The 12194-nt window shown below is 34.5% G+C and overlaps 2 protein-coding genes and 1 long non-coding RNA gene across 3 annotated transcripts in view; 2 read left to right on the forward strand and 1 right to left on the reverse strand.

The window, feature by feature from the left end:
- Window positions 1–2714, forward strand: part of LOC125145428 (junctional adhesion molecule-like) — a 4233-nt gene extending 1519 nt beyond the window's left edge. Inside the window, exons 2-7 of the mRNA XM_047818145.1 lie at window positions 1–22; window positions 717–1043; window positions 1155–1307; window positions 1388–1459; window positions 1729–1784; window positions 1996–2714. The exon at window positions 1–22 is cut by the window's left edge and continues 278 nt beyond it. Coding sequence (XP_047674101.1) covers window positions 1–22; window positions 717–1043; window positions 1155–1307; window positions 1388–1459; window positions 1729–1784; window positions 1996–2109 — 744 coding nt within the window. The 3' untranslated portion in view covers window positions 2110–2714. The remainder of the gene's footprint in view (window positions 23–716; window positions 1044–1154; window positions 1308–1387; window positions 1460–1728; window positions 1785–1995) is intronic.
- LOC125145432 overlaps window positions 1–3918 on the reverse strand; it is an 11418-nt gene extending 7500 nt beyond the window's left edge. Inside the window, exon 1 of the long non-coding RNA XR_007143799.1 lies at window positions 3790–3918. This is a non-coding gene — a long non-coding RNA (uncharacterized LOC125145432). The remainder of the gene's footprint in view (window positions 1–3789) is intronic.
- A 2764-nt stretch (window positions 3919–6682) lies between these two features.
- LOC125145430 (junctional adhesion molecule-like) lies at window positions 6683–9164 on the forward strand. Its single transcript, XM_047818150.1, is given in 6 exon segments — window positions 6683–6747; window positions 6749–7011; window positions 7478–7804; window positions 7919–7996; window positions 8392–8456; window positions 8739–9164. Coding segments are annotated over 6 exon segments (819 nt in total). The 5' UTR covers window positions 6683–6697; the 3' UTR covers window positions 8775–9164.
- The last annotated feature ends 3030 nt before the right edge of the window (window positions 9165–12194 follow it).

The raw sequence follows: 12194 nt of genomic DNA on the forward strand, positions 1-12194 counted from the left end.
GATGTCAAGATTTATGTTAAAGGTAAATGATTTAAAAATACAATAAACTTTGAATTTATCTAGGAGACATATAGTGATACATCAGTACACAGTTATAAATGAAATACTGATTATGGTATCAGACTCACATGAAACTGTCGACTGATATTGGATTGGCTTTGAGAAATTATCCAGTCTAATCTATGATTTACTTTGATTAACATTGTAGTATTTAAAGAGCTAAATCTGTGCATCTGTGTAAGCCCTTCATAGCAATTAACATAAGCCTACATATACTATTTATTTAGGTTCATGTCAGTTATTATGAAGGGTTTATGTAGGTTTCATGTAGACCAATCAAGATGTCACTTATTAATGGGTAAACTTTATTTAGGAGCTAAACTACATGACATAAACTTGTACATTAACAAGTATTTTGATGTTGTTATGCAAGATGAAGTATTTTAACTGGAGTAATTATTTCCAAGTGTAAGAGCAGCATTAGCCGGAATAATACAAATAAAAAAAAATTAATATTAAGCTTTATTAAAGATTTTGCATTCATTAGAATAGAAATAAGCCAGTAATGCTTCAGTATTGGGTATCAGAGTCCTGATAAATAATTTAAACAGGTGATTATGTTTTTTGGTTTGCAGCAGAAAATGTTGTGATTTATGAGCAGAGAATATTAATAATTGCAGTATTTCTATTATTAACCATAAATGTTCTGTTTACAGGCTGTGAGCTGGTGCAGAAGTCAGGTGTAGAGTCCATAACTGTGTTCACAGGAGAGTCTGTAGTTCTGCCCTGTGTCTGCACTGACCTACAGGACAAACCAAAGTCTCTTAAATGGGACTTTTCAATATCCACAGAATCTGGAAGTAATCGTTATCAGGAAATTTACCCTGCACAGACTGGACATCACAGAAACAGAGTCAAACTGGTCAGTAAAAGCTCTCCAGGAAACCTCTCTCTACTCATATCAGACTTGACTGAACAGGACCAGGGACACTACACATGTTCTGTACAGGCAGAAAGAAAATATTTCCGAATATATGTTAAAGGTACATTTATTTATTAATGACTTTGAACATGTTTTACGGCAGTGTCATGTGCCATATTACTAAGAGTGATTAAAAACAGTGATTTAGACCGAATACTTTTTATATTTTCAGGAGGTAGAAGAGAAACCTCAACACGCTCTGGAAAAACTGACAGAAGACCTCCATCAGAACAGCCTCCTAGTACAACAACAAACTCTCCACCTGCATCATCCTCAACAACACTGAAACAAGATAAACAACAATCTCATAGCAGCCTCCCTCTGGGTGCCAAAACATTTCATTATTAATGAAAGTAGATGATAATATTGTTGCTTTCATTAACATTTTTGATGTTTTTAAAACAGTTTTCGGCATTGCGGCAGCTCTTCTCTTGGTGATAGTTGGTGTAATGGCATTTATTTGTTGGAGATGCAAAGGTACAACATACACACAAACACAAGAGATTTTGGTTAACCAATTACTGCTTTGTGATTTTAGGAGTTTTTTCCTAGTACAATTTCCACAAATTTCCTTTTGACTCAGATCAAGTCAGTCAGTAACTTACAGTAATAAGTCTGTCAGTAATTCGGTAAGATACTTTCTCTGCACAATAAACAACAGCCTCTACACTTTACCTGATTTCTTCAAATAATGAAAGTCTGTAGTTACGTTTAGATGGTTGATTTCTAAGGTCTTTTCTTATTAGGAGGAAGATGTGGAAAGAACGTGGTAACTGAAGGACGTCCAAAGCAGAAGGATCAGGTTAGTGTACATGCAGGCCTGGATTCAGCTGTATTTTTATTGTCATGTGACATCTTTTAGTCTTAAATGTACGGAAAAACACATGGTGTAAATAAAGAAGTTAGATTTGGAGATTTGTGTCGTCTTTACAGGATATTACCTGCTTCTTTAAAACAACAGTAGAAGTAACAGAAGTGTTATATGTAGAATTTTCCTCTTCTGTCTTTTACAGACTGTGCCTGATGTTACTTACTCTACTGTAAGCCACATTCACACAGCCGGAGCAGCTCGGGTCCTGATCAATGTGGGAGAGAAAACTGAATATGCCTGCATTGTAACAAATTAATCCGAGTAAATATATAGAAAAAATGCTGAAATCATACAATAGATTAAATACATACCATATACATACCGTCATTTTATATCTTTTGTGTAGCATTCTGCAAAAAAGTTCATCACTCAGTTTTGTGTAAGACATGGTGTCCTCTTTTCCATAAAAAAACTACAAATCATAGGGGTCTGTGGCTTACATGGTCTTTGTTTGTGTCTGTGTGAACATGTATGTTTCTGTGCATGTGTGTAGATGTATGTATTTATGTGTGTAGACACAGGCATAAATATGTCTCTCTCTGTGTAAGAAACTACTAGGACAATTCCCTTTCAGACCACCAGAGGGGGTGCTGGCAGGTTGATTGTTAGTCCTTGTAGATGCGTCATGTGGTCATGTAATGTGTTGTGTTATCTGATCATAATTGTTCCTAATGTGTTGCCTTATTTATAACCTGACCTTTCATGTCTGTCTTTGTCGATTTATTGTGTATTATCATGTTCGGGTTTGCCAATAATTTGTTTTCATTGTCTTTGTTTTCAGTCATGCTTCTAAGTATTTCTGTATTGTTTTTCATCTGTTGTGTCATTTTTAGCTCAATAAAACAAAGATTTTTAATCCTGCACATGTGTCTGACTCATTGTGATCTCCATCATAACTGTGAGTGTGTGGGGTGTGGGGGTCCCGCAATGATTGTTTTTTAGTTCATTTAAACTGATAACCTAAATAAAGCATTTTGCGCCTGTTTAGATACTGTATTAGCAGGACTAATAAAGACATTTTAAACTCTTTTAACTCATTTTAATGATTGAAATTATACTCTTCTTATAAATCTTATTTTTCAAAATCACTCTTGACCAGCCTCTACGTTCTCCTCATCTCACGTGTGGTAAATGTGTCTTGCTGGTGAATATACTGATGAACATTACAGCTTTGTCCCAAACACTAGAATTCCTGTGTGTCATAAAGTGAAGTTAATGTTGCAGCTCGTGCCTAATTTTGCTTTTAATTTACTCAATAAATCATATGCTTTGTTGTTATTATCATTATTTTCTATTTATTTATTTATTTATTTATTTATTTATTTATTTAATCTTGTCTTCTCAAATAACTGAAGGACATGTTTGGCTTTTGAATTCTATATACTGTATATTTGTGTGTGTGGTGTGTGTGGTGTGTGTGGTGTGTGTGTATGCGTGTGTGTATGCGTGTGTGTATGCGTGTGTGTGTGTGTGTGTATGCGTGTGTGTGTGTGTGTGTGTGTGTGTGTGTGTGTGTGTGTGTGTGTGTGTGTGTGTTTCTGCATGTGCGTGAGATGAAGTAAGTGATAAAATATATTTTTAAAAATGAGAAATGACAGTGGTTGGTTTCTGTTTCCTGAAAACCAAAGTGTATAAAGAGAGACACTCAGTCAGTGTGTCAGTGTGTGTGTTTCACACTGAGGGACTGGTGTGTGTGTGTGCAGAAGAATCAGTAATGATGAAGTGCTTATATCTTTTGTATGTCATGTTTCACGTCGCTGCAGGTGAGTGAAGTTATTTTATATTTTCTATTACAGAAAGGAGAGAGAATATTATCCAGTTCTTATTTCAGCTGCTTTGTGTTTAGTTCATGTGGTTTCTGTCCAGACATCATTAATCTTTATACACGAGGTAAACATTCACGTCATGCCTTGTGTTATAATGTCCTTATTTAGACCTGTTCAGCTTTGATCATGTGGACTTTTTCTTCCTGATTATCTTCAGTCTAAAATGTACTGATGAAGAGAGGTGGGATAATGAATAAGGAGGATTCTACAGTGAGATTATTTTACATCCCTGTAATATTACAGTGTATGTTTTTACACATTTACTGAATTACATCTCTCACAATCTGTCTTATTGAATGTATCTATAATAAATCACATAAAGCGTAGTAGAAAAGTTACTTCCTGTAACTTGTAGGGCACTTTGTCACTCTGGTCTTAGCTGTAAATAAATGTGTGAATTTCACACCTTTTTCTGTTGTCTCTCTGTCACTGATGTCGCTCTTCACTTCCTACATATGTAGAGTTTTTTTTTTTTTTTTTAGAATTCGTTACATGCATTTAACAATATAACACTCTTTGAAATGGTATATTTGGACTCTCCTATATATCATGTTTAATTTCTTTGACACAATTTACTAAAATAGATTCAATTTAAATTTTTGTAAAAGTAAATAAAATGATTAAAATAATAATAATATTATTAGCTGATTACCAGTTCATCTTCATAACGTTTTCTATTTTTAATAATGTGTAAACTATTTTACAAAACTGTAAATGTGTGGCTCTATGAGCAGTGTGGCGGCCTGGTTACCAGGCCCTGGTGTAACTTGTAGGTCACTTCGTCACTCTGGTCTTAGCTGTAAATAGATGTGTGTGAATTTCACACCTTTTTTTGCTGTCCCTTTGACCACTGACTTCAGTTCCTGCATCACATCAACGTCATCACATCAACAACGTCTTTATTTTTTGCATGTAACTAATTGTAAATTTATGAATGCTTTGTTCACCTTTTCAAAAGTCATAACAGCATCTTTTAATAAAATGCATTTTTCTTAAAGCAAATAAAAAAAGTAAAACAGACGATTTCTACTTTAACCTTACCAAGGTGTTGTATATTTCATTTAACTTTATATACCACATTAAATATTCAGTTCTTTATTAAGAAATGTCAATATATCAGTTTCTTATTTTAATTTGTACCTGTAGATGAGAGTGATGTAATTGCTTGTAAACAACAAAAACCTCATTTTGTTTTCATTATTATTATTAAACAAAAGAAAGCAACAAAATGAGTATTTCAACTGAGGAAAAGGTTAGGACACCCTGTGCCATAGTAGCATAGTAGCTAGTATTTCCCAATTTGGCTGAAATAACTTCAATGAGACATTTCTTGTATCCATCTACCAGTTTCTGAAATCGACTGGAAGAAAGTTTCCTCCACTCTTCAACGCAGGATTCTTTCAGCTGTGTGATGTTTGAGGGGTTTCTTGCATGCACAGTGTGTTTCATATCACAACACAGGATCTCAATAGGATTTAGATCTGCGCTTTGACTTGGTCAGTCAAGAAATCTCAGTTTTTTTTACTTTTCAGTGAGTCCTTGGTGGATTTAATGGTATGATTTGTGTCATTGTCATGTTGCAAGAATCAGTTCTGCTCCAGCTTAAATTTTTTGACAAATGGCCTCACGTGTTCTTCAAGTGTCATCTGACACAGATACAGTGAATTCTATGATGACGATCAGGTCCTGCTTCCATTTCCACGTTTCACAGTTGATATGTGGTTATTTTCCTAAAATGCTGTAGTTGGTTTACGTCAAACTTGCCCTCTGTTATGATGTCCACAGAATTACATTTTATACTCATCTGTCCAAAGCACATTATTCCAGACGTCTTGGACTTTGTCTCTGTGTTCTTTGGCAAACTTATGTCTTGTCATGTTTTTCTTAGACAGCAAAGGTTTCCTCCTTCACACCTCCCATGATAATTAAAGTTGTCAGTCTCTTTCTGGTTGTAGATGCATGCACTTTGACATCAACTGTAGTAAGAGCTTGCTGTAGGTCATGTGATGATATTTTAGGGTCTTTGGAGACTTCTTTAAGCATCTTGTGGTCTGCTCTTGGGGTGAATTTGCTTGGATGTCCTGACCTGTCCATGTTGGCAGTTGTTTTATAAGTGCTCCACATGTAAATGATTTTCTGGACACTGGAATGGCTAATTACAAAATCATATAGGCATTATATATCCCTTACAAGACTCATAAGCATCAACGCTCTACATTTTGAAGGCCCAGGGAGCTCTTTGGAGCTCAATTAAGAGCAAACCAAACAAATTCGTCACTCTGGAGATAGCCGTATATAGATGTGTGTTCATTTCACACATTTTTCTGCTGTCTCTCTGTCACTGCTGTCGCTCTTCACTTCCACATCACATTTTCAAACTCATAACAGTGGTATATTTGGACTCTCCTGTATATTGCTTTTCATTGATTTGACACAATTTATTAAAATTTATTTAATTTGTTTTAATGTAAATGTAAATAAGTAAAAGTAAATAAACGTAAAACAATGTAAAAGTAAATAAACTGATTGAATTCATATAATTCAATTCAATACATTTTTATTTGTATAGCGCTTTTAACACTAAAGTTAATGTTGAAATATTACAAATATGTTTTACACAGGAACTAATAATTTGTAATTAGTCAGTAGTAGTAAAACAGATGGTTTGGACATGTTCAGGGGACTGAGAGTGAGTATATTGGTAGGAGAATTTTGGAAATGGAGCTGCCAGGCAGGAGGCAAAGACGAAGGCCAAAGAGGAGGTATATGGATGTAATTAATGAGGATTCGAAGCTAGTGGGTGCAAGTGTTGAGGATGCAGAAGATAGGGATAGGTGGAGAGAAATGATTCGCTGTGGCGACCCCTGAAGGGAAAAGCTGAAAGAAGAAGAAGAAGAAGAAGTAAAACAGAGACATTTTAAGATTTTGCAATTAATTGCACTGAACAATAAACAATGCCTAAAATGTTTATTTTAAAATATTATCGTTCATAATGTATTCAGTAGATTCTGAGTTTTTATGTTTGTGTCTGTAGGCTGTGATCTCTCTGGTGATGAGAAAGTAGAAATAATATCAAGGTGGTTCAGTTCTGTTACCCTGCTCCTGCTCTGACCTACACACCAAACCTCAGTCATTCACCTGGATGTCCTACAGAACAGGACGTCTGACTGAGATGTTGAATGATGAGCACTACCATGGCAGATTTCAGCTGTTTAATAAATCTTCTCCTGGTAATCTGTCTCTGCTCATATCTGACCTGAGAGAAGAGGATCAGGGAGACTACAGGTGTGAAACTGAGAAAGGATACAAAGACATCATTATCTATGTTAAAGGTAAATTAATCAAATACACAAAAGTTTATATTCAGTGTGGAATCATTCTTGATAAGACTTAAAATGAATTATAGTTACATGGGTAATAAAAATGTCTTCTCTCTTTACTATACCTAAAGAGGAATTTATCTAGGAGTCATATAGTGACACATCAGTACAGAGTTATAAATGAAATACTGATTATGGTATCAGACTGACCTGAAACTGTCGACTGATATTGGATTGGCTTTGATAAATGAATCAAATATTAAGTTTTTTTTTTTTTTTTTTTTTTTTAGAGATTTTGCATTCATTAGAATAAAAATAACCCAATAACGCTCAGTATTGGGTATCAGAGTCCCGATAGAGAATTTAAACAGGTGATTGGCACGTTCTCATTGGTTTGCAGCGGAAAATGTGATTTATAAGCAGGGAATATTAATAATTGCCGTATTTCTATCATTAACTGTAAATGTGCTGTTTACAGGCTGTGAGCTGGTGAAGAAGGCAGGTGTAGAGTACATGACTGTGTTCACAGGAGAGTCTGTAGTTCTGCCTTGTGTCTGCACTGACCTACAGGACAAACCAAAGTCTCTTAAATGGGAGTTTTCAATATCCACAGAATCTGGAAGCGAACATTATCAGGAAATTTACCCTGAAGAAACTGGACATCACAGAAACAGAGCCAAACTGGTCAGCAAAATCTCTCCAGGAAACCTCTCTCTACTCGTATCAGACCTGACTGAACAGGACCAGGGAATCTACACATGTTCTGTACAGGCAGAAAAAAAATATTTCAGACTATATGTTAAAGGTACAATTATTCCTTAATGACTGTGAACATGTTTTACTCCAGTGTCATGTGCCATATTACTAACAGTGATTAAAAACAGTGATTTAGATTGAATATGTTTTATATTTTCATTAGGAAGAAGAAAAACTTCAACATGCTCGGGGAAAACAAACAGAAGAACTCAGCCTTCAAGGAACATAACACAGAAACAAGGTAAACAACAAACTCAGAGCAACCTCCCTCTTATTTATATAACTTTCCTTTTTAATCAGAAGTGAAAAGCTACATTCTTACATTTATTTATTAAATCGAAAAGCACAAAAACACACGCACACGCACACACACACACACGCACACACACAAACACACACACACACACACACACACACACACACACACACACACACACACACACACACACACACACACACACACACACACACACACACTCAGTTGAGTTGACTGTCACTGATTTGACTGTTAAATGTCAGTCACTGAGTGTGAGTCAAACAGAACATCAGCCTCCACACCTTACTTGATCACTTCAGACAGTAAAATATTGTTGTTAACACTAGAGGTGTGATTTCTGAGGGTTTTTTCTTCACCAGGAACATGTGGAGAGAACGTGATTACTGAAGGACGTCCGGACTGTAAGGGAAAGCCAACAGATCAGGTTAGCAAACGTAAAATGAGTTATAACAGATCTGTTTCTACATTTAAAGCTTTTGTTGTATTTGTGATACACTGCAGGTAACACACATGACCCACACATGCTTTCACTGAACACTGAGTTATAGGAAATGATCTTCTGCTGCTTCACACTTGGTGTAAGGAAAGAAGTCAGATTTGGAGATTTGTGTCGTCTTTACAGGATTTTACCTGCTTCCTGGAGTGAACAGCAAAACCCACAGTATTTGTGTAATATGTGTAATATTTCTCTTCTGTCTTTCCACAGCCTGAACCTGATCTTGTCACTTTCTGTATTAAATAACACATTAACACAGCCGGAGCAGCTCAGGTCCAGATTAACACTGGAGAGAAAACTGAGTACACCAACATTATAACAAACTAATCCAATATAAATATTCACAGCTATTATAGAATAATGCTGAATACATAATAAATACACACCATGGTCAAGCACAAGATTTTTTTCTGGTGGTATTTTTATGTGTTTTATTTTAATGTTAAAAAAGGGAAAAGGTTCCAGTTAATTACTTTATATTCACACCTTCATTATGTTAGCTAAGGGTATTGTTCTGCATTCACTTTTACTATTAATCTTTAAAAACTGCTGATGGATAAATTTGCTCTATAACTAACTATATTTTAAGTGTTTGTGACATTTTACATATCTTATGTGTCCCATTCTTACATATATCAGGTTAAGAAATGAATGTGCTAGTAGGCTTTTGTGTAAATAGGCTTGAGTAAGAAGTAGGATGTGTGACTTGTTAAAACCTTGATCAAAAATTAAAAAATGAGGATTGTTGAATCTGCATGGACTGAATGATTTTTGCTAACAAACAAACAAATATTACTTTGATTTAATCAATACAATAATTTATGAATTTCTCAATCTCAAAGGAATTTGTGGTAAAATTATAGTGTAACACATACGATGTGACATTTGACTTCTACCAATCTTCCAGTTATTTGTTATTCATTAATGAATAGCTGATTCCTTCAACTGGAGCACAAAATGATCATTAGGTTAAAAAACCTATCAATGAAGCAAATTATCATTCTAAGTGTTAAGGCACCACCTAGTGGTCATGGTAAAACATGCCCTTTACATGTAGCAAATTCAAGCAGAATTCTCAAATGTTTACATTTACATGACATTGTTTACAATTACATGTTGCTGTACTGAGGTTATGGTATGTGTGAAATTCTCTAATTTATTTGGTCACGTGGTGCTGATTAGTTTTCTATAACAGCAGCTCTAACAGTAGTGCTGGTTGTAATTGAAATCACAGGTTTACGTTAATGCTTTATGAACATTTACCAGCTAGTAAAGATGGTCTACCGTCTTGAGCCCTGACTGTGTTTTGTAGCTGAAAACTGCTCGTTTTTATGATGTTCAACAAAATTAAACATAATTATAAACTGATAAAATTATTTAAATCTTTACTCTAATGAGTCTACTGCAAGGAAATAGAAACTAATTCTATTAAAATTTACATCGATACTGTAACACAAAGAAGAGTCGCAAGAAACAATTCCCTGTCAGACCAGCAGAGGGCATCTCTCTTGTAGATTGAATTTCATCCTTGGTTTTTCCACTGATTTCTTGTACACACTTGTCTTGTGTTTAATGAGGTTAATATCTGTTGTATTAATGATGTTGTGGCGTCTTGTTTTGTATCAATTTTAAATTTCAATTTTTGATCTTTGTTTTCTTTCTTTCTTTCTTTATTATCTCTCTCTCTCTCTCTCTCTCTCTCTCTCTCTCTCTCTCTCTCTCTCTCTCTCTCTCTCTCTCTCTCTCTCTCTGTCTGTCTCTCTGTCTCTCTCTCACTCACACCGTCATAAACAATAATCGAGAGAGTTGTTATTGCTAATTAAACATTAATACTTAATTAATAATTGATAGTACGTTATAATAACTATTATTAGTTTCTTTTTAAATGTTGGTAAGTAATTTTGCAATCAGTCTAAAGCACATTGTATCAGTAAAACAGTTTGGAGTGTGAATTTAATATCATGAACTATTTTATTTTCCATGTTAGTGAATGCCTAATGCCATTAACACAGAGGTCCCCAACCTTTTTTCCTCTGCGCCCTACTTGAATAGAATTGAGGTGTCTAAGAGCTTCTCGTGTTAGATTATTTTTATACATAGCCGAATCATCCATTTTGTGTGAAAAAATCAATATCAAACAGTCATACTGAATTCTGCAATAATTCATTTTTGCTGAGTAGACTTATCAGTTATTATTGTCAGGTTTTGTTCATTCACATGGATACTGTGCCCCATGGCACATAACCTGATGTCCTCAGCAAGACTGAAAAAGGAAACAAAACACATTAATATTTATAAAAACAAAACAAAAAACAAACAAAAAAAAGTGATTAATAATAGCTTTTATTGCACTCATATGCAAGTGCAATTTGCAGTATTAAACACAGACAGTTATAAGAAATGCCACCAATCGTCCAGCATCTTCATGCAGCAGGATTTATTCATTTCAAGGTCAACTTGTTTGGTAGCTTCTATGTTTAATGGATCTGTCGTGTTTTCTTGTTTTTTTCCCCTTTATCCAAATTACTTAAATTTGTTCTTCTACGTTTAAGTTGGTATAGCGCTTAAATATACGGTCTCGGTGCTAGCTGTGTGTAAGAGGCGTGATGCAAGTGCACGTGTGGATGAGTATGATTTGTCCGGGGAGTCAGATTTCGATAGAACAGCGAAAAGGGGCGGGGCGTCCATGAATTTAATTGGGAAGAATTTTAAATACAGATTTATTGAGTTAATTTGATTTTAGTATTGTTGTACATATTTTATGAAACTTTAGGCGAGCTACTCATTAGCGGTCGTGTTGGAGATACCTGCTTTAACCGGTATACAAACGAACAGAACAAGCGTGTTGTTAATACACTTTATCATTAGAAGCGTTATGACGGCATCTAGTGGTCAAGCTTGAAAATGCAGTTTTGGTGTAATGCTACTTTGGTGATGAACTCAAAATTAACTCTATTTTATTGGGGGGTCAGGTAAATCGTCTAGAAAAAATGAATTCTGTAATCTGGTCAGAGAGTGGTTGTTTTCTATTTAATAATAATAATAATAATAATAATAATAATAATAATAATAATAATAATAATAATTCCTTAAACCTCATGACATTTTTTTCCTCTCTCTCTCTCAATATCAGCTGTGAGATTTATATTCACATTTGAACATTTACTAATTATTCCCTGAACAATAAAATATAGTAGACTAATATGTAAAGAAAATATTAACAATGATAACATAATGATCTGCTTGCTGGGTGTACCAATTCCACGTGAACTGAAAATTCTTAAGTAGACAGAAGCAGTAAAATAGAGACATTTCAAGATTTTGGGATTAATTGTACTTACTTAAGTGAAATTACGTCTGCCAGCTGTAGACGAACAACAAATCACTTGTGTATGTTAATGCATAACATATACCTGCATAAAATAACATATTAAAAGGTTTTAATATGTTATTGTTTCTATAGTAACAAATGTAATTTGTAATTAACTTCCACTTTGCATTTGTTGATAGGATTAATACATTTTCTCTGAGAAGATGTCTAGTATTAATATTTTGTGACTCCAGTGTCATGATTGGCATGACATGCAGTGCTTACATCAAGAGACAGAGGAACAAACTTCTTTCCCAGAAATTCTACAATATTATCATTAATTTATATTAATAGTA

This window comes from Tachysurus fulvidraco, chromosome 9, assembly GCF_022655615.1.
Source record: "Tachysurus fulvidraco isolate hzauxx_2018 chromosome 9, HZAU_PFXX_2.0, whole genome shotgun sequence".
Classification (NCBI taxonomy): domain Eukaryota; kingdom Metazoa; phylum Chordata; class Actinopteri; order Siluriformes; family Bagridae; genus Tachysurus; species Tachysurus fulvidraco.